Source organism: Ziziphus jujuba, chromosome 4, assembly GCF_031755915.1.
Source record: "Ziziphus jujuba cultivar Dongzao chromosome 4, ASM3175591v1".
NCBI lineage: Eukaryota > Viridiplantae > Streptophyta > Magnoliopsida > Rosales > Rhamnaceae > Ziziphus > Ziziphus jujuba.
In genome coordinates this window covers 23,271,881-23,297,360 of record NC_083382.1, presented here as the reverse complement: position 1 = coordinate 23,297,360, position 25,480 = coordinate 23,271,881, and the positions used below count along the sequence as shown (strand labels likewise).

At 31.5% G+C, this 25,480-nt stretch overlaps 3 protein-coding genes across 4 annotated transcripts; 2 read left to right on the top strand and 1 right to left on the bottom strand.

The window, feature by feature from the left end:
- The first annotated feature begins 4,142 nt into the window (after positions 1-4,142).
- On the top strand, positions 4,143-13,210 carry LOC107417092 (cellulose synthase-like protein H1). The gene is made up of 9 exons (XM_048471954.2): positions 4,143-4,675; positions 4,949-5,282; positions 5,463-5,588; positions 7,365-7,481; positions 9,142-9,351; positions 10,055-10,166; positions 11,420-11,610; positions 11,881-12,231; positions 12,550-13,210. Exons 1-9 carry the CDS (start codon positions 4,419-4,421, stop codon positions 13,096-13,098), a joined length of 2,247 nt encoding a protein of 748 aa, XP_048327911.2. The 5' UTR covers positions 4,143-4,418; the 3' UTR covers positions 13,099-13,210.
- Positions 13,211-14,579: 1,369 nt separating this feature from the next.
- Positions 14,580-20,089, top strand: LOC107417113 (cell differentiation protein rcd1). Of its 2 annotated transcripts, XM_016025676.4 has the most exons (9): positions 14,581-14,948; positions 15,910-15,981; positions 16,168-16,257; positions 17,298-17,340; positions 17,998-18,104; positions 18,367-18,462; positions 18,964-19,154; positions 19,256-19,325; positions 19,581-20,089. In XM_016025676.4, exons 1-9 carry the CDS (start codon positions 14,772-14,774, stop codon positions 19,677-19,679), a joined length of 945 nt encoding a protein of 314 aa, XP_015881162.4. In that variant the 5' UTR covers positions 14,581-14,771; the 3' UTR covers positions 19,680-20,089. The 2 variants fall into 2 exon arrangements, with proteins under 2 accessions (XP_060672478.1, XP_015881162.4); XM_060816495.1 differs by lacking the exon at positions 18,367-18,462 and having other exon boundaries at positions 14,580-14,948.
- A 227-nt stretch (positions 20,090-20,316) lies between these two features.
- Positions 20,317-23,855, bottom strand: LOC107417123 (uncharacterized). The gene is made up of 3 exons (XM_016025692.4): positions 23,256-23,855; positions 21,108-22,318; positions 20,317-20,809 (listed from the first exon to the last, which is right to left on the bottom strand). Exons 1-3 carry the CDS (start codon positions 23,589-23,591, stop codon positions 20,608-20,610), a joined length of 1,749 nt encoding a protein of 582 aa, XP_015881178.3. The 5' UTR covers positions 23,592-23,855; the 3' UTR covers positions 20,317-20,607.
- Between the last annotated feature and the right edge of the window lie 1,625 nt (positions 23,856-25,480).

Here is a 25,480-nt window from a genome sequence, read left to right as displayed (position 1 = left end):
GGAAATTCTCCACAATTTCCTTATAATTAATACCATAAATCCCATGATTTTCAAATCCACCAACTCCCAAATCCATCAATTCAAATATCCACATTTTTTCCAAGCATAAATAATTTCTCGAAATATCATAATCAAATCCCATAATATTTTATGGGCATATTTCATAAAAATTGAAATCACCAATATAACCAAATATTTTCCTTGAAATATTTGAAAATCGAATCGTGCCCAATTTACCATTAAAACCACACAAATTTCAAAATCCTCAAAACCATAAAATAATTCCACATGGCATAAATTGGTGAAATACACATTTTCTTAAATCCGATAAATTCACAAATAATTCCACAATAATTCAAATAAATATTTGGCACATAGAAATTAAATTCCAAATATTTAAATCACACATTATATATTCACCAATTAAATTCCCAAAATTAATTTGAAGGTGGGTCACTCACCTGGAGCACGCAATTAACCCATGATCCACTACGGGATCAATTCTACGACTCACCGGTGCTCCTAGAACAAAATTCACAGACAGTCAAATAAATTAATATTTTATTCGGGTAAATAATACCCGGTACCCGGGGGGTCAAAACACAAACGATATCTAGAATTTACGAGTTATATACCGAATCGAAGCTCGAGTGATGCTAATCACAGATCCGGTCTTAATTTTCGATGATCGTACCCGACGGGGTTTGAATTTCGTCGGGAAGCTTTCCGGGTTTCGGCTCCGCCATTCTCCCAAACCGTCGCAAATTGGCGGAAACGGAAGTCGGATTTGGGTTCAGGAGGTCGAACACTGCGGACTGGAGCTGGCCGAAATTTTCGGGTACTCGCCGGAACAGTATTTTCCGGTGGGCCGCCACGGTCACCGGAACAGTATGTTCCGGCGGTGGCCGTTGGCTGTGAAATTTTGCAGATTTGTAGATCGTGAGGAGAGCAATCCAACGGGACCGACGGTGAGCAAAACGGAGGTCGGACGGCGGAGAAATCACCGTTTGAAGATTTCCGACCCCTCGCCGGAAAACGCTCCGATCCCGGCGCGTCGGTGGTCCGATGGCCGTGATTTTTGGTGGGTAGGCCGGACTTGAGGAGAGGATGATGGGTGTATGGCGCGTGTACTGTATATCTGCCGGAATAGTGCCGATTCGCGGTGGCCGGCGGTGGAGGGGGAAAAATCGCCGCCAAACTTCGGACGTCCGATCCGGGCGCGTCCGGCGGCCGTTCGCCGTGAAATTTGGAGGTTTTGCCGGAAATGAGGTGGGCAATCTGGCTGGCTGGTTCGTGTACAGTAACTAGGCTGGAAAACGTGAAAATGGCCAGCGGCCGGTGACTCTCTCTCTCTCTCTCCTCTCTCTTTCTCTCTCCTCTCTCTCTTTCTCTCTCTTTCTCTCTCTTCCCCGAGTGTTTTAACAAATAAAAACCCTGCATGATACTGTTCATGCCACGTGGACCAATCAGAAGCTGACACGTGGCATTTCACTGTTCACCGACCCAAAAACATTAAAATAATACGGTATCCGGTAAACTTCAAACGTCCATAACTTTTTAACCGGATGTCCGTTTTGAGCGTGCCGCTAGTCTGTGAACTCGTATCGACGAGCACTTCACAACCATGCATGAGTCAAAGCTCAATTCCCCATAAACAAAAAGTCAACTCCGGCACCCCTTGGACAGTTTGGACCGCAACTTGTTTCGTCCATAACTTTCAAACCGTAGCTCCGTTTTCGACGTGCTACCAGTCTACGAACTCGTGGCATCGTGCACTTCGCCACAGTACCCTAGTCAACTCAAAATTCTCACCGAGTCAAAAAGTCAACTTTTTACCCCTTTCGGTCAACGGTCAACGGTCAACCTCGGTCAACGTGCACGGATTCCGGTGCGATTCGGGACGGGGTGTTACAATACTTTTCGTATACTAAAGGTCATGAGGTAGGTTTATTCTGTAGGTTTGTATTGTTACAATGCTTTTAGGATGCTAAAAGTCATGAGGTGGGTTCATCTCACAATTCAATTTCATTTTACTGTCCAATGATGTTCCGGGATACCGTGCACCACTTCACAGCGTTAGGTATATTATATGATACATTATTTATATTTCTAAGTATATTGTTGGCTTTTCTGATATTTATGATTTTACTACATTTTTCATAACTATTTTATAAATCATGTTTATATTATTTTATACTCAATATTTATATCATGATTGATCCATTTTATAATATTTTTAACATACGTTAATTTATACTATTTAAGTATTAATTTTATAATATTAATTTAAAATACAAATTGGATTTGTAAAATGATTTTTAAACGAGAAATCTTTCAAAGGAATAGAAAGAAAGGTTTTGAAAGAAAGATTTATAGAAATAAAATATTATTTTTCTATTATAATATGTGACTCATTAAAATATTTTTATCTCATATTTTATTTATTTTTAAATTCGTTTCCTTAAATTCAAGCAGTTAGCAGACAACTTATCTCACATATCATTTGTTGTTTCATGTTTTGCACAATAATAGCAGTTTATCTTTCCTTGTTTCCTAATCTTATTCATATAAGTTGTATTATTTAATTTTACAAATATTCTTGGAATATCTTATCTAAAGTATAAATACAGTAATGACCATTGTATAGCAATAGTTTGTAATATGATAAGTTGTAGATGTTAATTATAATTGTGAACTTGCATACTATGATGATTTTATCTTTATTAAAATATTATTTGATATTTACAGGATGCAGATCTTATGTCCCTCTTCTATATCCCTTTTCCTGTCTCCCCATTGAGGGATTGCCACCTTATTTAAATTTTTTTCAGAGAATAGTATTCCTTCATTGTCGTTTTCTCCGTTTTCTTTTCCGTTTAAGCTCTGCATTATTTCTCTATCAACCTACAATAAATTACTTCGACTCTGTTTGGCAAGGTTTTGTTTTGGGCTTAAAAGCTCTATTAGAAGGTCAAAAGCTCTTTTATCAAAAAATAATGATGTTTGGCAAAAATAATAAATATTTATTGATTAAAAAATGAATTTTTTTAAACTGTTTTAGAGGAGCTCAAATTTTGAGTTTCTCTAAAAAATCTTTTTTTTTTTTACCTTATATGGAAATTTAATAAGTATTTAATACAGTTTAATGAGTATTTAATACCTTTTTTTTTTATTTACAATCAAATACTTATTAGCTTTTTAATAAAAAAATAATTTTCAAAAAAATCAATTATACAAAGCTCTAGCTTCTAACTTTTTGATTTTCCACTGTTGAATCTGCAAGTTACTTTTTAATTATATTTGCAAAATTATTTATGTTGTTTTTATATTGCACACCCATGACTTTTTCTTTTTTTAAATCACACAATTTACACTCATGGGTCATGGTTAAAAACCAAATCAATTACATAATTTTAGGACATTTAGTGGCATGACCCTCTCAATTACTGCATCAATGGTCTGTATGGTGGAATTTTTCTTCTCCTTTATTTCTTTATTTCCATTTTTTTTGTGTTTTTTCAGATATGGCTGCTCAGTTATTGGGAGCCATTTGTGGGATCAACACGTGAAGATTGCAAGCAGATTTAAAATTGTTAAAACCAAAAAAAAATTATTTATAGATAATTTAACTGATGAAATAAAACATCATAGAGGAGGAAACTAAAGGGTAGATGGCATCATAGAAGAGAGACCAACGGTAATAAAATTTCTATTTTCTTTTATATTTTAAATGACACATATCCATTTTTAATTGAAAGGACAGAAAAGAAACACCAAATGGCAAGAGGAAGCATGTCCATATTTACATGTGTTATTTATTCATAATCGGATCAGATTCCGTTGAATTTTTTAAAAAAATTATTGAATAGAATTTTCCTAAATAAAACTATTTAAGAGTTTCAGTGGAATTTTCAAGTAGGATCCTATCAATATATATATATATATATATTATATACTAACAAAGGTCGGAATTATATATATTAAAAAATCAAGCATTTATTGTCGTAGCCTTGATTTAACAAGGAATCTCGTGCTCCACGTTATAATATTCTAATATATTCGTTTATGGGTAATGGCAATTTAATTTGGATGACATTTTATTTTATTTTTCATTTTTTGCTATGCCCCAGGCATCCCTTACCTCCTATACGAACCCCGGTCACTAATCTTGAATGGTGGTGGCCTTGGATGGTGGTCCTATGGAGCTACCACACTTGTCTTATTTGGATGACATGTTATTTCTGTTAATTAATTGAGCCTTTATTTCCCATGGATTATTACCTGGGTGTACTGAATCATTTCTCTATATCTACCGCTTTGGTTGGTTGGTATGATAATATTACTGCTTTGGTTGGTTGGTTGGTATAATAATATCACTACTTCAACAAAGTAGTCTGTGTACATCAAGTGCTCCAATAATGGCGAATTCAGCCTCTCATCCTCTCTGCGAAAAGAAATTTCTCAACAACACCAAGGACAGAGTGGTTGATCTCATAGTGTTGGTTTTGCTATTCTCTCTTCTTGTTTATCGTCTGCTCTATCTTTCTGACCATGGTTTCATCTGGTTCATCGCCTTCCTCTGCGAGTCTTGGTACACCTTTTTTTGGCTTCTCTGGATCAACGTCAAATGGTCTCCCGTCGACTACAAAACATATCCACAATTCCTTCTCCAAAGGTAAATATTTAATGTTCGGAAATTACTTGTTCTAGGTTTCCTAATATTTGATGATGGATTTCATTTTCACAAAGACAGTTTTTTATCCAGTAATCCTAGACAAATTTTTATGTGGCAGACCTCCAATTACATATAAAATAAAAAATAAAAAAAAGGCCTATTTCTTCTTTTATTTTTATTTTTTTTAATTTATATGTAATTAGAAGTCTCTCTGACAAAAATTTATTCGAAATTCCTGTACAAGAGACTAATTGTATTTATATGTGTACATAGTGTGCCAGATCTTCCCCCAATAGATGTGTTTGTAACGACGACGGATCCGATGCTAGAACCACCGATAACTACAGCAAACACCGTGCTGTGTCTAATGGCGGTTGATTATCCAGCTAATAAAGTAGCTTGCTATGTTTCTGACGACGGGTGTTCACCTCTCACTCTTTACTCTGTAACCGAAGCTTCCAAATTTGCAAGGTTTTGGATCCCCTTCTGTAAAAAATACAACATCCAAGTCCGAGCTCCTATGTTATACTTCTCCGGCTACTCTGCTTCGTCGCCGCCGAGTAATATCTCGTCGGAAATATTCCAAGCAGAAGAGAGAAAGATGAAGGTAATATTTATTCGAATTTTATTTATATTTCCCGATTTACACGTGTGATTACATTATATGTAATCCGGATAAAATATCTATGAATTTAGATTGCCTGATTGACACGTGTGATTATATGTAATCTGGATAAAATAGCATGGACATTGTTAATGATATTGTTTATATATTCATTTTATGTAGGAGGAGTACGAAAAGCTGAAAGAAAAGATTGAAGATGCAGTTCAGGGAAAGATTCCTATTGATCTTTCTGGAGACTACGCCGTTTTTGCTAATACTGAGAAAAACAATCATCCTGCTATTGTCAAGGTTCGTATATTATTTTGGAATTACTTCTTCAAATTTTGTTCCAACAAATTTATGTGATCTTTAGTAATTTTACCACTAAAACTGAATAAGCACAAAATAAAAAGACAGAGAAAAAAAAAGTAATATATAAAATTAATAAGCTTAATTGTATTTTATACTTTCTAATTTGATAAAATTTTAAGCGTTACAATTTAATGTTTTAAATTTCAATTTGTCATGTGTTGTTCCAACAATATTTAATGAATATTTTGATGCATATCAAAACACAACTCATTGCAATGTAAGCATTTTAATTTTAATTGCTTGCATTCTAGTACTCTTTTAAACCATTAACTTAGAAAAAAAGAAAAATCTATATGATAAAAATATGACAAATTGAAACTTGCATTATCTAAATTGCAAGATTTCAATATTTAAAGCCTAAGTCAATTTTCTCATAAAATGATGCAATAAACCTTTGATAATATGTTGCTCAAACTTCTAAGCAAATATATATATACTTATTCATACTTGACTTTTATTCATTTTCCAATAAGGAATATATTCTTGCGTCGTTTCAATGAAAATTAATATTATAAAAATGTTTTGCAATCTCGAGATTCAGAGTCAAAATTGTCGGGTTCAGTATCTTGGTTTTCCCATTGGACATTTATTTCGCCTTTGGGAAGTGTGAAATTAATGGAAATTTAAATTTATTTAAAAAACAAAATATTTTTGTACTTGAATAATTTTTAGAAAGAAAAAAAAAAATAAAGTAAAAAAATCCTTCAAAATTAATATCATTTTAAGTTTTCATGGTAAATTAATTATATATATATATTATTAAAAAATTTGTATCTTCAATTTTTAAAACAAAAATTAATTAATTACTGATAAATTTTAATTATTTTATACAAACCAAATATTTTAAAAAATAATCCATAGCAAATTGAATTTTAAAAAATTAATTTCCATTAAAATTTTGATACTTTTTAAACACTATCTAACGTCGAAATGATTTTGTATATTATTATTATTTCTTTTTCGTAAATAATGAATTTGCTTTTTTTTTTTTTTGGTTTTTGTAATGTTTGTAAGATTGAAAAACATATAAACATATAGGAAAAAAATTCAATGTTCAAATCATACTTCATACATCAAGTTAAAACAAATTTTATATTTAAAATTTTGTCATTTTTTACTATTGTCTATTGGTAGCGAGGATTAATGCGATCCATGAATAATTGGATCCATGAATGGTAAATATTAATTAAAGATATTTAATCATATATTAAATTTTTATATGAAAATGTAAAAAATGAAAGCTAATTAAATTATCATACGACATGTATTTTACCTGTGTTTCATTATCAATAATGATAAAAAATATTTTTTATATTTATTTTAAACAATTTTTATATTTACAGTAAAGAGGGAGAAAGAGAGATCCTTTCAAACTATTAGTTTAATTTTAAAACAAAATATTATTGTAGAGTGACTAATTAAAAAATAAAATAAAATAAAAGTAGTATAATTATTAATGAATACTAAAAATTTCTTTTGGAAGGATGGTAAGCAAAATGTATAGCTAAGAAAGATAAGAGTTAAACTTTTGCTTTTGAAAATTATAAGTAAAGAATTGAGGAGAAAAATATAAAAATATCGCACTTTTTTTTTTCATTTTTTAATGAATATCATGTCGCACTTGATTTTCCTTTTTTTAATGAATATCATGTCGCAAAATAAAGAAAATGCATTTGTATACATGATTTATTAATTTCGAAGTCTATTTTATAGGTTATATGGGAGAACAAGGAAAGAATTTCAAATGGATTGCCACATCTAATTTACGTTTCCAGAGAAAAGCGTCCGAATCATCAACACCACTACAAAGCTGGCGCTATGAATGTTTTGGTAAGTCTTACATTTTCCGAAACATATATATTTATATCTTTTACTAATCGACAAGTAACTATAAGTTTTATTTACAAAATTGAAATACCATTTTGACCTTATCATTAAGACTTTTTTTCTTATTTTCCAAAGATTATATCTTTTACTGATGGACAACTAACTATAAGTTTTATTTACAAAATCGAAATACCATTTTGACCTTGTTATTAAGACCTTTTTCTTATGTTCCAAAGATGATTTTGGAAAACTAAAATACAGAGGGCACCATTATATGAATGTGTTTGATTTTTTTTTTTTTTTTTGTTTTTTTCCTCAGTAATACATTGTTTTCGAATTTAAAATTCAGAAAGAGAAACATATAAACATCTTTTGCTATATCCTACTCTAATTAATTTTACCAAAAAGATTGAAAATCTTTACTAAACTAAGTAAGATTAAATATTCCTTTTTATTTTTATTCAAAACCTTTTAGAGAAATATGTAGTTTCAATGATTTTGTCAAATTTGAACTGCCTTTCACACTAAATTATTACAAATTTAGAACACAAAATAAACATTTATACTCCTTGAAGAAGAAAAAAAAAAGATTTTGGGAGTAATTAATTAACTCACATAAATTAAATTGTTTTATTAAGAAAAACTAACTCGAATAAATATGTAATTAAATTCATAAATTTGGCAACTCAATTTCTGTGTAACTAAAACAAAAAGTTATAGATAAATAAGTATTGTTATAATCATATTTTTGTTGTAATTACATTTTTTTTTTGGGGGGGGGGGGTAAATATATCTTTAATTACATATTTTTTTGTTATTTAATAATTAAAATGACAAATAATATATTTAATATAATGGTTAAGTAATGATTATCTTGCTAAAAGGATTATACATATTTTGATTATATTAAATAGTTATTATTATGAATAAGTAAAATATAGGTTAGAAAATACTAAAATAAAAAAATTAAAAAAGGTTGGTGTGTGGGAGATATGGTGAGGAGAGGCACAACTTGGTTTTGAAGACTAAATTAGTAAACTACAAAAAAAATAAAAAATTAAAAGTAGAAAAAATTTGATGGGTAGGTGCCTCTGGCCCATGTGTGTCCGTCCATGCTGTTTGGAATAGTTTACGTTTAGGAGTACGTTTCTCCCAAAAAAAAAAAAAAAAAGGGTTTATGAAAAAACTACTTTTTATTAGTTGTGGTTAGCTCCTGTGCAAATCTAAAACATTTTAAAAAACTGTTTAAACATTTTGAAAAAGAACTTTAGAATCTTAAAAATCAAAAATAACTTTTTAGAAACTATGCTAAATAACGCCTTAGTTATAAACTATAATAATTAGTTTTAGTTCACATTTATGTGCTTTGGTTGTGTGTTTGAATCCCTTTCGACAATATAGAAATAAATAGTTAATTAAATATATTAAAATTTATTAGAATTAGAAATTTTTTTTTTTTTTTTATGAAAGCATTTATTTGTTTGTTTGTTTGTTTGTTTTTTAGGGCGTTTGTATGTAAATAATTGGGCTGCAATAGTGCAGTGACGTATTAGTAAAATGAGTGGTGGTATTGAAAAATGTTTTGCTTAAAAATGGTATAAATTAAATAAAATTATTTTGTGGACTGTTAAATGGATGTTGTTGCGTAAATTTACATGTGCAGACAAGGGTCTCGGGAGTGATGACAAACGCACCATTTACGTTGAATGTGGATTCTGACATGTTCATCAACAATCCAAAGATTGTTCAGCAGGCAATGTGTTTGTTGCTTGGCCTCAATCACAGAGATTGCGCATACATCCAGTGCCGTGAATTGTCATACAACGAGTTGAAAGATGACCCTTTTGGAAACGACCTTTTTGCAGCTTTTGAAGTACGTATAATATATATATATATATATAACGAGTACGGTTTGTACAAGTACATAAGTATTAATGACGGTTTTTTATAATATTAACGATAATTTTTTAAAAAATTATTATTAATATTATAAAAAATCGTCACCAATACTGTGATTCGCATGAAGACCGTCCACACTCTAAATGAACTATATATATATATATATATTTATTCGTTTTTATGATTCAAATGCAAACTAATCAATTTTAACTGCAATTTTTATAGGTTTTAAGAGTATATAATCTAAATTCGATTATTTTTCACAAATTTGAGTTTTTGAAATTAATGTTATTGGATTGTGTTTTAATATTTTATTTTTAATATTATATTAAAGTTAGAGATTTTAAAGTTCAATTCTTGTTAGTGTAAGTTTTTTAAAAAATTAATCATCTTCCCTGTGGTGGGCTTTCTTTATTTTTATGAGTTCCTCTTTGAGGTTTCTCAAAATAGTCAGCCTGTGTTATGCACCCCACGTTCCAGCTATCACAAGGGTAGGTGTTAAGATTATGTAACCGAATCCTGATCCACCTATCACAAGTTCCAGCTTTTAAATTCAATGGTGTCGGTTGTGTTTATATATATGTATATATATATATATAAAATATCAAACATTAATCTTTAATTAATATCAATGTTTATGTGGCTCAAAAAAATCAAAAGTATCAATGTCTATGCAGTTGGTTGGACGTGGAATGGCTGGAATTCAAGGATCCTTTTTTGGAGGAACAGGTTTTCATAGACGTAAAGTGGTCTACGGTTTAACCTTTGATGCTCATGCAAATGAACAAGGTTGGTTTTTTATTTTTTATTTTTATTTTTATTTTTATTTTGAATTAACTGCATTTTAGTATCTGTAATTTTACAATATTGCATATTAAAGTTTCAAACTCAAACCTTTAGTTCTTGGAACTGACTAGTAGAAAATTTAAAAATTAAAAGAATTATTAATTTTTTCAATTTGCTATTAAGATAAGAAAAAATTGATTAATTGACTAGTAAAAAAATTTAATCAACTTACTAAATTTTTAGCTTTCTGTAAATCAATTTGAAAATTAAAAGCCTAATATAAAATAAATTATAAACTAAAAGTCTAATATTAAGCATTTTAAATTTGAAGATCTAATCTGCAATCTTATCAAACTCAAGATTGTAGGAGATGGATGAATGGTTTATATATTTTAATACCTTCCATTCACGTTTGGGCTTCAATATGTGGCTTACTTTTTAAAGGTCTCCACATTCTGAAAAATAAAAGTTTGAGGCACACATTTAGCATGTTAAAATACCATTTTTACTTTTTAAAATTTAAAGCTTATAAAAGATGGACTAAACTGAATTGGTTTATACATAATAAAAACTAGGAAATTTAGATAGTTGGTCTCTGAACTATATTTATAACTGCACTTTGATCTATAAATTTAATTTCTTTTTTTTCTTTTTTTCTTTTTTTTTAATATTTTGGTCCTTAAATTTTAGTTTTTTTATGCACTTTCATCTCTAAATTATCTTTTATCTATTTTTTTAATAGTTTTAAGATGTCCAGTGTACTTGATACAAGATGTAAAAATCTTGTGAAGTTGTTTGATTTTCTAATTTCATTATTTTCTATTATAGTAAATATACAGCATGTCTCAAACTTGCTAAAAATAATATTAAAAAGTAGTTTAACATCCACAATCGTTACAATAGGTGTATTGCCTGTTTCAAAACTACCAAAAATTATGTTAAAAATTGGTTTAAGTACTACTGTAAACTAGAATATGAAGTTTAGGGAATAGAGTAGCAAGAAATAAAATTGAGAAACTAAACTGAAAATATAGATATAGTTTAGGAACTAACATTGCCAATTACCCACTAAAATATTCCAATTAGATTTCACGAATTTAGGCTTATTCATTATTTATTGTAATACCTCTTATAAATATTTTTTTAATTTTATTTTAATACCTTTGAATATTAATTGTAGGAATTTCTAGGCATTTAAATAATCATTTCTTTTTCTTTTTTCTCAAAATATATATATATATATATATATATTGTAGGGAAATTGAGTTACGAGGAAATGAAGAGAAGGTTTGGAAATTCGACCAAGTTAATAAAACTAGCGACTCAAACTTTATCGGTGGAATCGGATACAAAGGTTGATCAGCCTGAAGATCTTTCAAGTTGTATTGAGATGGCCTGCCAAGTTGCTAGTTGTGACTATGAGCTGGAAACAGCTTGGGGTTCAGAGGTACATATGTGATAATCTCAGCTTCTTTTTCCTTTTAAAATATATATATTTTTTTAAATTAACTATTTTATTACTTTTAATAAAAAATACAAAAGAAATAAATATTAAAACATTTGTACAATTGTATATATATATATATATAGGACTGCTGCATAGGGATCAGTGCACACCGATCTTCTCTGCAGCAGCAGCAGTCTTATATATATATATATATATGTATATTTTGAAAAGTGTTTTTAGTGAAAGTTCATTTATAATTTTTATTTATAGGTTGGATGGATGTACGGGTCAATAACAGAAGATCTGGTAATGGGAATGAAGATTCACTCACAAGGCTGGAGCTCCGTGCTGTATCTACCCGATCCTCCGGCCTTTATAGGATCTGCCCCTCCTGGTGGGCCTATTGTCACAATCCAGAAGAAAAGATGGGCCACAGGCCAATTAGAAGTCCTATCCAGCAGAAATAATCCTATAGTCTTAGCTGTCAAAACGAAGCTTAAGCTCAGGCAATGCTTAGCTTATATTTTTATCCTCATGTGGTGCGTTAGCGCACTCCCTGAGCTGTTGTACTCTCTTTTGCCGGTTTATAGCATCGTTACCAACTCACATTTCCTACCCAAGGTAACCCCCTCTATGTTTTTTCCACTACTATATTCATCTTTTATTAATTTTCCTTGGTAATTAATTCGTTCTCCTTTGCATTTTTTTAATCATGAGCTTTTAATTAAATTTATTAGGTTATAAATAAATAAGTGTTTGCTTTTAATTAAATTTATTAGATTATAAATAAATAAGTGTTTCTTTTATGTTTCTAGGTTTAGATTGGTAAACAGGAAAATATACAAAACGCACAATGTACCACTAGTATAATTCTCTTGATTAGAAACAAGTGTTTTTTTTTAAGAAATTCCTTTAAATTTGTAATATTTTGAAATGCAGGTTGGTGAAGTTGCTAGTGTACTAGTTGTTGCCTTGGTTCTCATTCAAAACATACAAACCTTCACATTTAGTATGGGACATGGTCAATCTCTCCGAAAGTGTTGGAACACTATAAGGATGAACCGAATCACCAACGTCACCGGAAACTTATTTGCATACTTAACTTGGATCCTCAAGTTGTTTGGGATTTCAGAGGCTGTTTTTGAAGTCACAAAGAAATACCACCCAACCATTAGTGACCGTGAGGGTGCATATGCCGGTAGGTTCAGCTTCGACGATTCCGCGATGTATGTGCCCATCACTGCCCTTTTGTTCCTCCACATGACGGTTTTGGCCATGCCTTTGCTGGGGCTACGACCACTGAATGATGTTGTTGGGTATGGTCCGGGACTGTTTGAGTACGGTGTCAGTGCCTATATGGTGCTAAGCTATTGGCCTTATGTGAGAGGGCTGTTTGGAAAAGGGAAATATGGAATTCCCTTTTCTACCAAATGCAAGGCTGCTCTTTCAGTTTTGATTTTTCTTTTGTTATGTAGACTATTAGGATGAGGTTCATTTTGTTGTTACTTTTTTGGACGAGGAATTACCATTTTCGTTTGCTAGAAGTGTGATAGTTTGTTTTTTCCTTTAATAGTAACTCAGAATTCACATTTTAGTTGTAGTGGTACTTTTGTTTCTTTAAAGGATCAAATTCTAGTCAAAGAGTTTTGTGCCAATGATTCAAAAAGGCCCCTTCATTTTTTATCGACTTTTTTAATACCAACATGGTGTGGTGATACATCAGTACTGACAAACTAATAAGCTTTAAATATTAAAATAACAATTAAAGGAAAAAAAAGAAAAAAAACCCACAAAATATTACGTTAAAGTTTAATTATTCTAGTTATTTCTATCATTAACAAGTATTTAAAGGAGTACACATTATAGTATGCCTCCATAGAGAATACATTAACTTATGCTAAAGGTGCATTAATATGTTCTTTTTTCATGGAAAGCTAATTAATATTTGAAATGATGATGAATTCATAATTTAAAGCATGTTTGGAGATAAAAAGAAAGCAAATTGTAACTTAATTTGGAGATAAATTTTAATTGGAGTACTAAATTTTGTTATTTTTTATTTTAAAATTTTGATAATGAATCATTTTATAGTAACCATTTAATTATCATTTGCATGTAGATTCTATTGGTAACCATTTATTAATGATAGCAAATAATATATATATATATATATATATAACATTGAAATCAAAAAGACTTAGATTAATAATTAAGATTTAAAATTAAAAATAATAAAATATATAATTAATGATAATGAAAAATATTTATATATATATATATATACACAAAAATAAAGTCAGGATTAATCTAATAGTTTTAATATTTATATATACAAAAGTAAAGTCAAAATTAATTTAATAATTTTAATATCTTTAATATCTGATATCTAATTATATTAATAATTAAGATTTAAAATTAAAATTAATAAAATATATATTTATGAATATAAAATTTTATTTAAAAAATAAATTTTATTATAATTTAATGATTAAATATAATTTAAAAAATTTTACCGTGATTCAAAAATTAAAAATAGATGTTATGACCTTAGTTTTGATAAATAGAACAACTAGTTGTCTATATATATATATATATGTCAATTTTGTATTTTTTGTCTTTTTCTGACCAACCACACAAAAATGTTAATAATAACGAAAACAAATAAATTGCCAAATTTCAAAAAAAAAAAAATAAACGAAAACAAATAAATAAAAAGATTTTAATATTTTCTTTTGTTTGGTAATTTTCATTAATTAATTGCAATAATCTTCTCAGGTACAATACAAGTTTTCAGGTGCCACGTCATTGAAATATCACAAAAGCCACAATTGACTTACACTGCATGTTGCCACGTGGAATTTTGCTGAAAAAACTGTATTTCCAAAAGAAAAGAAAACTTTTTTATTTTTTGAATTCCAATTTTACCCTTTTACGATATGTTTTTCTTGTTAAAGGTGTAATTTTTGCATAGCGAATTGGCGAGCAAGCATTCACTCACTCCGCCTTCCTCCTCCAGAAAACCCCCTACTATATAAGCATCGTAATCCCATCCCTGCCTCTGTATATATACACACACACACACACACACATATATATATATATAGAGAGAGAGAGAGAGAGAGACACACACACACACACACAATTCCAAGTTCAAACCCAGAATGGCGAACCTTCCGGAAGATTTTGTGGGGTGTAGACGCGAAGTGGGTCCCAGCACGTCCGAGTCACTGAACGCTTTCAGTAATGCCGGCCGGCCCAAAATGGTCTACGTCGAGAAGTTGATTCTGGCGCTTGCTCATGAACATACCCGAGAACGAGCTCTCTACCACCTTTGCAAGGCAATTTTTTTTTTTTTTTAAAATTATAGTTTCGTCTTTGTTGTGCTAATTCCTGTTTGGTTACCGAGAAATCGCCAATAAAAAAAAAACCAGAGCGCCGTTAAAAAAAAAGAAAAATGAAAAATGTAAACTGTCATTGCAAGTAATGTAAAAAATTAATTAATTCCTTTCTTTTTCATTTTTTTTTTCTGACGTAGTTTAATTAGATTTATTCGTGTTTTTGTAATACATGACTCAGTGAATAAAGTAAATTATAAAACTAAATGTAAATGAGAATTCAATTCACAGATAATATTATGTATAACATGTATTATAATTGAAGGAGTAGGTGAAATTATTCAATGCACATACCAATTATTCAGTGAAGAGATTGTATATATGGTAGATTGCCACTTAAAAATAAGATAATGTATAGTAAATAATATATGGTAGGTTACTGTTTACCATTATTGTGAAAGACATACATAGGAAATTTATATATATATATATATGTATATTAACCACATGTAAAAGACGACCTAGCTAACAACGTGGTCACTATGATAATCCTAGATGTTTTTGAAGATTGTGGAATATAATGTATTTTTAAATGATCAAATTACAGGCATCATCCACTTTATGCTTATTCTTTGTCTTGATTGAAGTTTTGGTAAGAACTAGTTGGGATAATAATTAATTTGTTCTTATATTTAATCAAAAAGTTGCAGTCGGTGCAATGATGTTTTGATAATTATCTTTGCTTCTGAAAGCTTGACTGCATACAAAGTATTAAGAATAGCCGTAATGTACAATTGATTCACGTAATAAACGTATCCTATATTTCTTATTTCTAATTAATTGCCATTTCCTTTGCTATTTACATATTCATTTTCAATATTTTGGTTGTTCACACACCACCAGCCTCCTTTTTTTTTTTTTTTTTTTTTTCTCCCTCTTTTGCTTCCATTTTTTTAATCCACAGATTAGGATGACTCATGAAGATTTGGCTCTTTTATTGTGGCATTCTTTTGGAGCTATGTATAAACTCTTGCAGGTATAGCAGGTCTCTTGCCATTTTCAGTCAACAAATTTTTCCATGAATCTTTTTTGCTCAAGTTTTCTTGAATCTGACAAATTATTTTACTTAAAACCATTTTGTATTCTATTTTATGATAGGGAGCAATGGATCTTACTTTTGTTTAAAAGAGTGATAACAATGATGTTTTCTTTATTATGTCAGGAAATAGTGGCAGTATACCCCTTGCTGTCAACCCCAAACCTTAGAGACAGTGAATCAAATAGAGTGTGCTATGCTGTTGCATTACTTGAGGTTATAGCCTAATTCGTTCACTATAATCTAGTTTTATGAGGATATAAGCCACATGTTTTAGTTTTATTTGAATTATATAGAGTTTTATTCGGAGTTTTGATGTAATTTACTCTGAGGTCATGTTTTCATACGTTGTCTCCATATTATTTGCAATGTCAGAACATTGATGAATGATCGATGTGAAAATTGTGATAAAGTACTCAAGTTTTAGAGATACTTCAGCACATAGTGCTTGCTTCTTGGTCTTACATTGAAGAATTATACGACAAGGAAGTTTACTATTTCATCGCATGGCTTTTGCTACTTTGCCTTGCATTGGAGAATTACATGATAAGAAGGTTTTACTAGTTCTATGCAAGCAATTCTCTCATAATATCTTTGAGTTTAAGGATCCAAGAACTTGCTGTAAGTAGGGATTTGTGATATCAAGCCATTAATGGAATTTCAGTTTGGTAGGTGGCAGAATTTAACCATATATGGTTGTCAAGAGGTGCATCTCGATTGGTATTTGTTAGTTACTCTTATTGATAAAATTACCTCAACTTGGTCATTTATATGGATAAACAAATGTGATCATCAGGCAATCGCATTGAGGGATCATGAGTTTACTATTCCTATTCCATACAATTTCATACAACATTTTGAAGAAAATTTATATTTGTTTTATTGGTACTTCTAGATCCTCTCTCCCAAATATATAAAACTGCATGTGGATTTCTCTGCATGAATTGTTTTTCAATTAATTTCAAGTAAATTTTAAGTTATTTTAACCAATCTGAAACAGATTAAATAGAAACATCAATATATTCATCATTTGTGGGCTGCCTCTATAGCTGAAGAGGCCGGATGCCGACTGTCAATTGTAGCCAATCAAGAACAATGTGTCTACGAAGTGCAAAATTCTATAAGATGACAATTTACATCATTGGTTACTTGATTTTACTTTCGATTTTTGTTTTGTTCTGAGTATGAATGCAATTATTATAGATTTTACCAATTTAGTTTGACGGTATATAAATGATATGCTTTTTTCTTTACAGTGTGTAGCTTCTCATGAAGACACGAGGATGCTGTTCATCAAGGGTAATTAGTTTTAGTTTTCTATATTTTCGACTTATAAGGACTTGGTGAATTCAAACAGCTAAAGTTATGCAGCTTTGGCTTCTTTTTACATCCTACCAGAAGGAGTAAAGGTAAAACTTTTTGTTAACAATATATGCTCAAACAACTAAAACAGTATTTAATGGTAGAAGTTTACATTCATATCTGCCTTGTAAAGGTGAGGAAGAATACATTTGCAGCTCTTTTCAGTAAAATATATGCTTCACTTCTGGCAAAGTAATTCCAGAGTCAACTTTTATTCTTGAATAGCTCTTCATCTTGAAAGAAAGCAAATGTATTTATGGTATATAAGAAAATGCCTAATTGTTTAGGTGTTTGTTAATTATCCTTTTCTTTTAATTCATTGTATCCGATGTGTGAAAGTAGCTTAGTTCTATGACTTCAAAGTGTCCATATTGTACAAGAAGCAGTTGAATTTAACAAGAATAACTCCATTTTTCTACATAATAGATTTCTATCTTTTATATTCCTGCAGCATCTTACCCTAATCTAGACAACAATTGATGCAGTTATTCTCCAAGTTTCAAATTTTTATGAAGTTTGAACATTACTTCTTCCTGATTGAGTGTTAAATTTTAAGAACATGCTCTGATTGACTGATTGAGTTATCTTTTGCAGCTAACATGCCACTGTATCTATACCCTTTTCTTAGCAACATGAACAAGGAAAAGCCACATGAATGCCTCAGGATAACCAGCTTAGATATTATTAGTGCCTTAATGAAGGTAACTTTAAGAGTAATATTTCTCTAATAGCTTTCATGTTTCAGATAACTATATCTAGGTTTTTTCATGTTTTAGATCTATCTAAATATTAAGGAATATGATCCTTCTAGTTGACACTGTGATTTGAAATTTTAATTGAAAAGATCGTATAGGTATTTCCTAATTATTTCTATAAATTTAATATATATCTTAATGAGACATTGATTTCTCGATCTCTTTCTGCCTCCTCCAACATTTGGCCTCCATCCCCCTCTTTCCGCAGTCTAACGATGCAAACATTATTAACTTCCTTCTCGGTAGTGAAATACTTCCTAAATGCCTAATCTGCATGGATGTGGGCAGTCAAATTTCAAAACTAGTAAGTTCCAGGAACCTCTAATCATTTGCAGCTTGTGACTTTCTATCTGTTTGTTCTGCTAACTTATCTTTTTATTATATTTTAGTAAGAATATTGAAAACTTGTGCATCACCTGTTATGACAGCCTAATGTTCTTTGCTTGAAATGTGTGTCTAATATCCATTTCAACGACAGAGAAAAGTGAATGAAGAGATTTGACTTTGTAAATTTTCTTTAGCTGCAATATCCTAACACAGATAGCTGATTATGAGGAGCACCTTAATGAGAAGTGCTTCAATTATTCATTGTTTAGCACTGCAGTCGTCTTTTTACATATACTATACATCTGCAACATAAATAAAGAATGTGAGAATTCCTTTATGAAAAGAGAGAAATTAATGTTTTCAAGTGTACTTTTCCTGTAATTTGATATTTATATTTTCTCTACATTGTAATTTTCATATTTACAATTGGACATGCATGCTTTGGAATGTCTCATCATCAAAATAATTGGCCGTACAGGTTGCCACAACTATTGTTGAAAAAGTTTTGATGACCGATGATGGTCTAAGGTACTGTTGTTATTATGCGGGAAGATTTTATGCAATAACCCGAGCTTTGGGGAAAATGGTTGACGAATTTTCTGGAAAACCTTCTGGGAAGTTGCTAAACCATATTATTTGTTGTTATATTAGACTCTCCGAAAATCCAAGGTTAGTAAACTAGTTTAAGTTATTCAAGCTTAGTTTAAAATTATTAATATGTTTGGTTGCATATTCAGCTTTTAATAATATGGTATGAATTTTCATTGTAGGGCACGTTATGGTTTAGGAGGATGTCTCCCTAGGAAGTTCACTGAGACTACCTTCATTAAAAACCTTCAGGTAAGTTCTCCCATGTTCCAAGTTGGGAGATTTCTGTCAAGACATTAGGCTCAGAAAAGCCACACCACACACGAAAATGTATTCAGGAACTCAATTTTCTTTTAGATGCTGAAGTTAATAATGTTTGCCCTTCCTTTGTCACATGCATCAGAGTAAAATTTGCTATACCATCACTTATGAGTATGTTGCTTGTTGGTTCCGTTTTTTATTACTGCTAGTAAAGAGGCAAAATCAGGAATTCTTTTTCTTTTGCAGGATGACCCGACAACCAGGCTATCGCTGCAAAAGTTATTCAACAGTCTCTCATCCGGAGACCTTTATCAAATACAACCAGGTGGGAAGCTATCTATCTGAAAAAAAGCTTCTCAAAAGGCTAAACAGCACGCAATTGGGGTTATCCATGCTTGGCTGGGAGAACCACAATTTATGACATTATTCATGCATACATACAATGCTAACGTAATGCTTATTCACTAGCTTAGTTTAGGTAAGTTGCATAGTTTTGCCTAACGAGCTTAAGAACAAAAGGGCCTGTCTTAAGGACCTGTCTTTCTTCAAGTTTTCACCCTTTTTAAGTATGAATATAGTCCGATACAAAGAGAGAGAAAATTCAATGTCGGTTGATTTTGGTGTAAGAAAGTAAACTCTGCCCTCAGTTTACTCCCTTCCTTTTCAACTACTGTAAACATCAATACTCAAAAAGATGTACAAAAGAAATTATCCACTAGTTTTTCATCCTTTTCTGCCTTCAGCAAGTCTGATTTTGGTGCTTCTGAGGTATAATTATTTGTACCCAAAAATGAAAGTAATAGAGATTAGGCTCAAATTTTGCCTCTTCTCTGATTTACTTGCAGTGCTAATGAAATTCACCCAAAAAAGAATGCAATGACATTGCAATATCTAAAGACAGAACCAACATAGAACAGTCAATATTCAAATCAATCTCGAGATAGCAGGTCCAAAATAAGTACTGAAATAAACAAGAAAAAGATAAAGATAAAGACTATAGTATGCTTCTTCCATTCAGGATATTGCCATTAACCAAGTCTCATTCTTTTCATATGACTAAAAAATGTTTCTATCATAAGAGATCAAAACCATCTCACATACACCTCCAACAAAAAATACAAATGCTGTACCCACCAGAACAAGGATGCAGATCCAAAAGCCGCAACACCCCAAAAAGAAAAGGAAAGAAAAAAGAGAATATAGTAACACCTGGAACCTGAATACTGGTCGATGAATAAATATTATGTTTTAAAGATTCTAAACAAATTCGGTCTCAGTCTTGAGAAGATGAATTTAGTCCATCTTGTTTGGAAGGAACCGAAAGATTGCTATCAAGCATAAAAGAGAGGTCATGCATCTGTGACATCAACATCTCTACATCATCAGGCTTCGACATGGTTTTTGCACCAGAAACATCTCCACTTTCCTCTACGGATTCAGAGTTCCTTCCATCTATTGCATTAGCTTCAGTTTTCCTGAAACATCAAGAAACAGTATGAGAAAGGACAATCAACTCAACTCTATTCCAAGTAGAGCCAGATGAAGGCTGAAAGCTTGATTATAAAAACGGAGTTTCATCTAGTATCTTGAGTTGGATTTGGCTAAATGACCAAATGGTTTATGTTCCCTTTTTAGGCTGAACTTGCATTATCGCCCTTAGCATCCTTTCTTAATGTATGCCAGAAAAACATCATATTATTACAGTCAGATAGACAGAGAAAAAACTAACAAAATTCATTTCTGTCAAAAGAAATTAGGTTAGACCTAGAGCACCTGTCTAAAGCTGAAGCTTCTAATTTCATTTTATTCACTTCTGTAGAACCATTTGAGCTGCTAAATGTTCCTGAAAAGAGATCCGGTTGAGAAAAACTACCAAAATTTGTATCCCCTGGGTTGTTAGATGAGCTAAATAAATTTATTTCTGTAGTCTGGTCATTAGGAGCAGTCATAGATTGGTTCCAAGAACTACTTGAAGGATTTTGTGCACTAGATGTGCTAGTAAAATCATTCCAAGCATCAAATTCATTGTCCACACCAGTGGTCTTATTATCAGGTGCCTTGTTGCTACTGCTTTGCCATAGATTATCTGGGACCCAATCAACACTTGTAGATGAAGTGGAATTTACATTTCCCATCAGTTGTCCATCCTTCTCATTTGCAGTTATCTTAAACTCTTCAGGCTGACCTGTTAACCCTGAGTTGGAACTACTCCATAAACCATCTGCAAACCAATCGCTACCCATGGATGCAGATGCAGTCATCTGCTTTTCTTTTCTGTCAATGGCGTCTTTTCCAGGTCCAAACACATTGTCCATCTGGGCAGAGAGATCAATTGTGGAATTTGCAAAAGGGTCATATGATGTTGATTCTTCATGATTTGTTCCAGAAGCAGCAGAATGAAAATCTGCCCCCCAACCAGAATCAGAGTAACTGCTCTCACCTTCAGCAGACAGCACAGCTGTCTCAGAAGGGCGAACATTCTCAGACAAATGAAGACTTTCATGTCCTTGAATACTTTCATCGTTGACAGACTGTTTGATAGGTGCTGCTGACTCTTCAGAAGGATGAATATTCTCAAGCAAATTAAGATTTTCATGTCCTTTGATACTTTCATTGTTAACAATCTGTTTCACTGGTGCTGATGACTCTTCAGAAGGACGAATATTCTCAAACAAATTAAGATTTTCACCTTTGTTACTTTCATCGTTAACAATCTGTTTCACTGGTGCTGATGACTGTTCAGGTACATTAAAGAAAACATCTTTCTCTCCTTTATCAAAAAAGTTCCCAATATTAATTCCAGCCAAATTCAAGGGGCTTTTGCTCTGAACTGTTGTCTCATTTGAAATAGTAGTTTCAACTTTCTCTTTCTCAGAAGACCATGTTATCTCTAAATCTAAAAGGTCAGACAACTTCAACTCTTCTTTTGGTGCAGTCTGCCCTCTGTTTGAGTTATTTGCTTCCACGGGTTGTTCCACAATCTCCTGCAAAACAATGTGCCAGACTTACAAAGCATCCTACATGCAGAAATCCCATAAACTTAATTTCAGTGCCTATTCCAGGATTGGAAGAACAACCCCTTTCTCTAGTAAATTTATAAACGACAGGAAAAACAATGCCGACTTGGAAAAACAATAACAACCAAAGATAATTGTTTCAGAAATATTGGATATAACTAGGAACAATCAAAGATAATTGTTTCAGAAATATTGGACATCACTAGGAACAAACCGATCTGCATGCAAAAGCCAGATCAATGGCTCAAACTCAAAAACAAAAAAAAAGAAAAGTTTTTTTGTTTTGTTTCTGGTACTCGTTAATCATAATCAACCTAGTTGAACGAAACATACGTCCAAAAAGCCGTTAATTTTTGTTAGCATACGTGCAGTTCCTTGTAGCTTCACATAGTGAAAAGAGCACTAAAACTAGCTCCAATCTAAAAAAAAAAAATCTTGCACATGCTAATAACAAGCTCCAGTTAATGTCAATCTCACAACCAAGCAAGCACTGGTGCAAAATCATACACGATAACCCATCTAAATTTCTACTAATTCGCAAAATGTAGAAAAGAAGAACAATCAGATTCAGAATCACAAGAAAATTCAATATCAACACTCGGAATTATAACTTAAAATAGGTTTAAAAGTATAGGGCTTCAACATTTCCATCATTAAAAATAAAATAAATAAATAAATAAAAAATAAAAAAACAAAACAAAAGTTTCCCTTTATCCTCAACACCTTCAGAAACCCAACAAGGAAAAAAAAAAAAAATCAAGAAATGTAAATACTTCAATTCCGACAAATACAACCGACTAAAATCCCATTTCTCTTCCAGCAAAAGCAAACAAAAACTACCCCCCCAAAAAAAAAAAAAAAAAACCCACATTAAAAATAATAAGAGTAGAATTAGGGAACATACTGATCCATCTAAGTTGAAGGAATTGAGAAACCAGCGATAACCGATAGTGGTGCGGAAATTGATAGGGTCAGGAGGAACGTCCTTGCAGGTTTCTGTGCCACAGAAAACGCATATAAAAGACTCTATGCCTCTCAGGAGCCTGCCTTTGCAATGCTTGCAGCGGAGGTACGGCGGGGAGGGATCGAGCGCAGCTATGGCTTCTTCGGTGGAAGGTAGATTAGGGAGCGAAACGTTGTCGTCGTCGTCGTTTGGCGAGTCGTAGGACGAGAGATTGACTTGCTTCCGAAGCGAGATCTGAAGCTGCTTGATCTGATCGAATGGGATTTCCATCGCCATGTTTTTTTCTTTGTTTTTTTAAACAAAATGTTGAGGTGGGATTCCCATCGCCATGTTTTTTTCAGATGATGACGATGACATACAACACAGAACCGTTGTTTTTCTGGCCCTTCGACTCTTCCACTTGGAATTGGGAACTACTAAAACCGCCAACCGGAATAGCGTTTCCAGTTGCTTAACTCAGAATGCGTCTTTCTACTTTTATTCTTGTTTTTTTTTTTGCTTGAACCTTTCTACTTTTATTCACTTATTTTAGTTTAGTTGATGATCCATATTTATAATTTTACATTATATGAGCTGGGCTTCTAACCTTTTTTTCTTTTCACACCCACATCAAATTCTACGTACACTGCATATTTTACACAAAATTACTAAAATAACCTTTCTTCCCTCTCTCTCTCTCTCTCTCTTTCTTCTCCTTCTCCCTCACCATTGAAGTCTCATTCGCCAAATCAGGCCTCTTTCTCTCTCCTTCTCTTCTCCATATTTCTCACAAACAAAGCTTTGATTATTTTTCTCTTCCACTTTGTAAATATCTTTCTTTTACAGGCGATTTTTTCTCTAATTTTTATGAGAGTTGATCTCTCCTTGCTATGGTGATTGAGTCTGATTTTTATATAGGAAAAAAAAAAAAAAAAAAACCTTAAATTTCATAATCACTAAAACCAAGGTCCAAGACCAAATAATTATCAATTTGGAGATTTATGGTTTATCTTATTATTTCCATTATCTTGCCATTGGAGAACAAATGTGGACTTGTGGTTCCATCTTGCCATTATCGAGGATTGAAGGAAAAAAAGGTGAATAGAGGAAAAACTAGGACCCCTTAGTGTGTTGAAACCTAGGAAAAACAATTTAAAAAGAGTTGTTAAAACGCTTGATTTGAGAAACAATTTGCAAAATAAAATTTATATCATATAATCAATTTCTTACTATACACGGTATTTAGATTTTTTAAACCGTTAAATTTAAAAATATATTTAAAATTAATATGAGTATGATAAAATTCATTTTAACTATTTTAATATTTTATTAAATTTATATAAAACATTAAATACTAAATACATCTTTAAACTGACTATTATATCATGTATATATATATACACAGTTATATCATAAATATATATATATATATATATATGTACATAAAAATGCTGTTAAATACCGATTCACTCTATAGTAGGGGTGAACTCGGTGCGTGATGAGGACATGATCAGGAGCATCCCAATATGGAGTCCAAAGCCATTTCAAATTTCTACTGGATCAATAACCAGGACACAAGCAAAAATGTTTAAAGAAACACTAAATGGTTTAATCCAGAAGGTGTTCACATCCCAAGGAAGCAAGTTTATTACTGAAGATGAATCCTAATTGGTCCATATGATTGGAATGATGGATGCCAACATGAAAGAGCGCCTAACGCATGGAATCCAATAATATGGTGATGTGGCGTGTTTTAATGACATGAATGCTAATGTGACATCATATGGTGACATGGCACTTTTGCCAAGCGGAGGGTGATATGTGCTTATATGGCATTCAATTAAGCTTGGCCAAATTTTATAATTAGGAAACATTACTTTTTTTTTATTTATGTCTTAATTGGATTTTGGCATATTGCCTATTTACTTTCCTAATTTAGTTTTATTAGGTTTTTAATTTACTTTCCTAATTTTATTAGAATTGAATTGGTCAAAGAATTAAAGGTCATTCAAATTAGGAAACTAAAAGCTACATTAGATTTTCTAAACCTAAATAAATTAGGTTTCCTAAACCTAACTAAATTAGGTTTTCTAAACCTAAATTTCGACCACCTTTATGTTTAGCAAATTTAGGAAAGCTTTATAATTTATTTTGCCTATTTAAAGGCACATAAGTCATGAATAAAA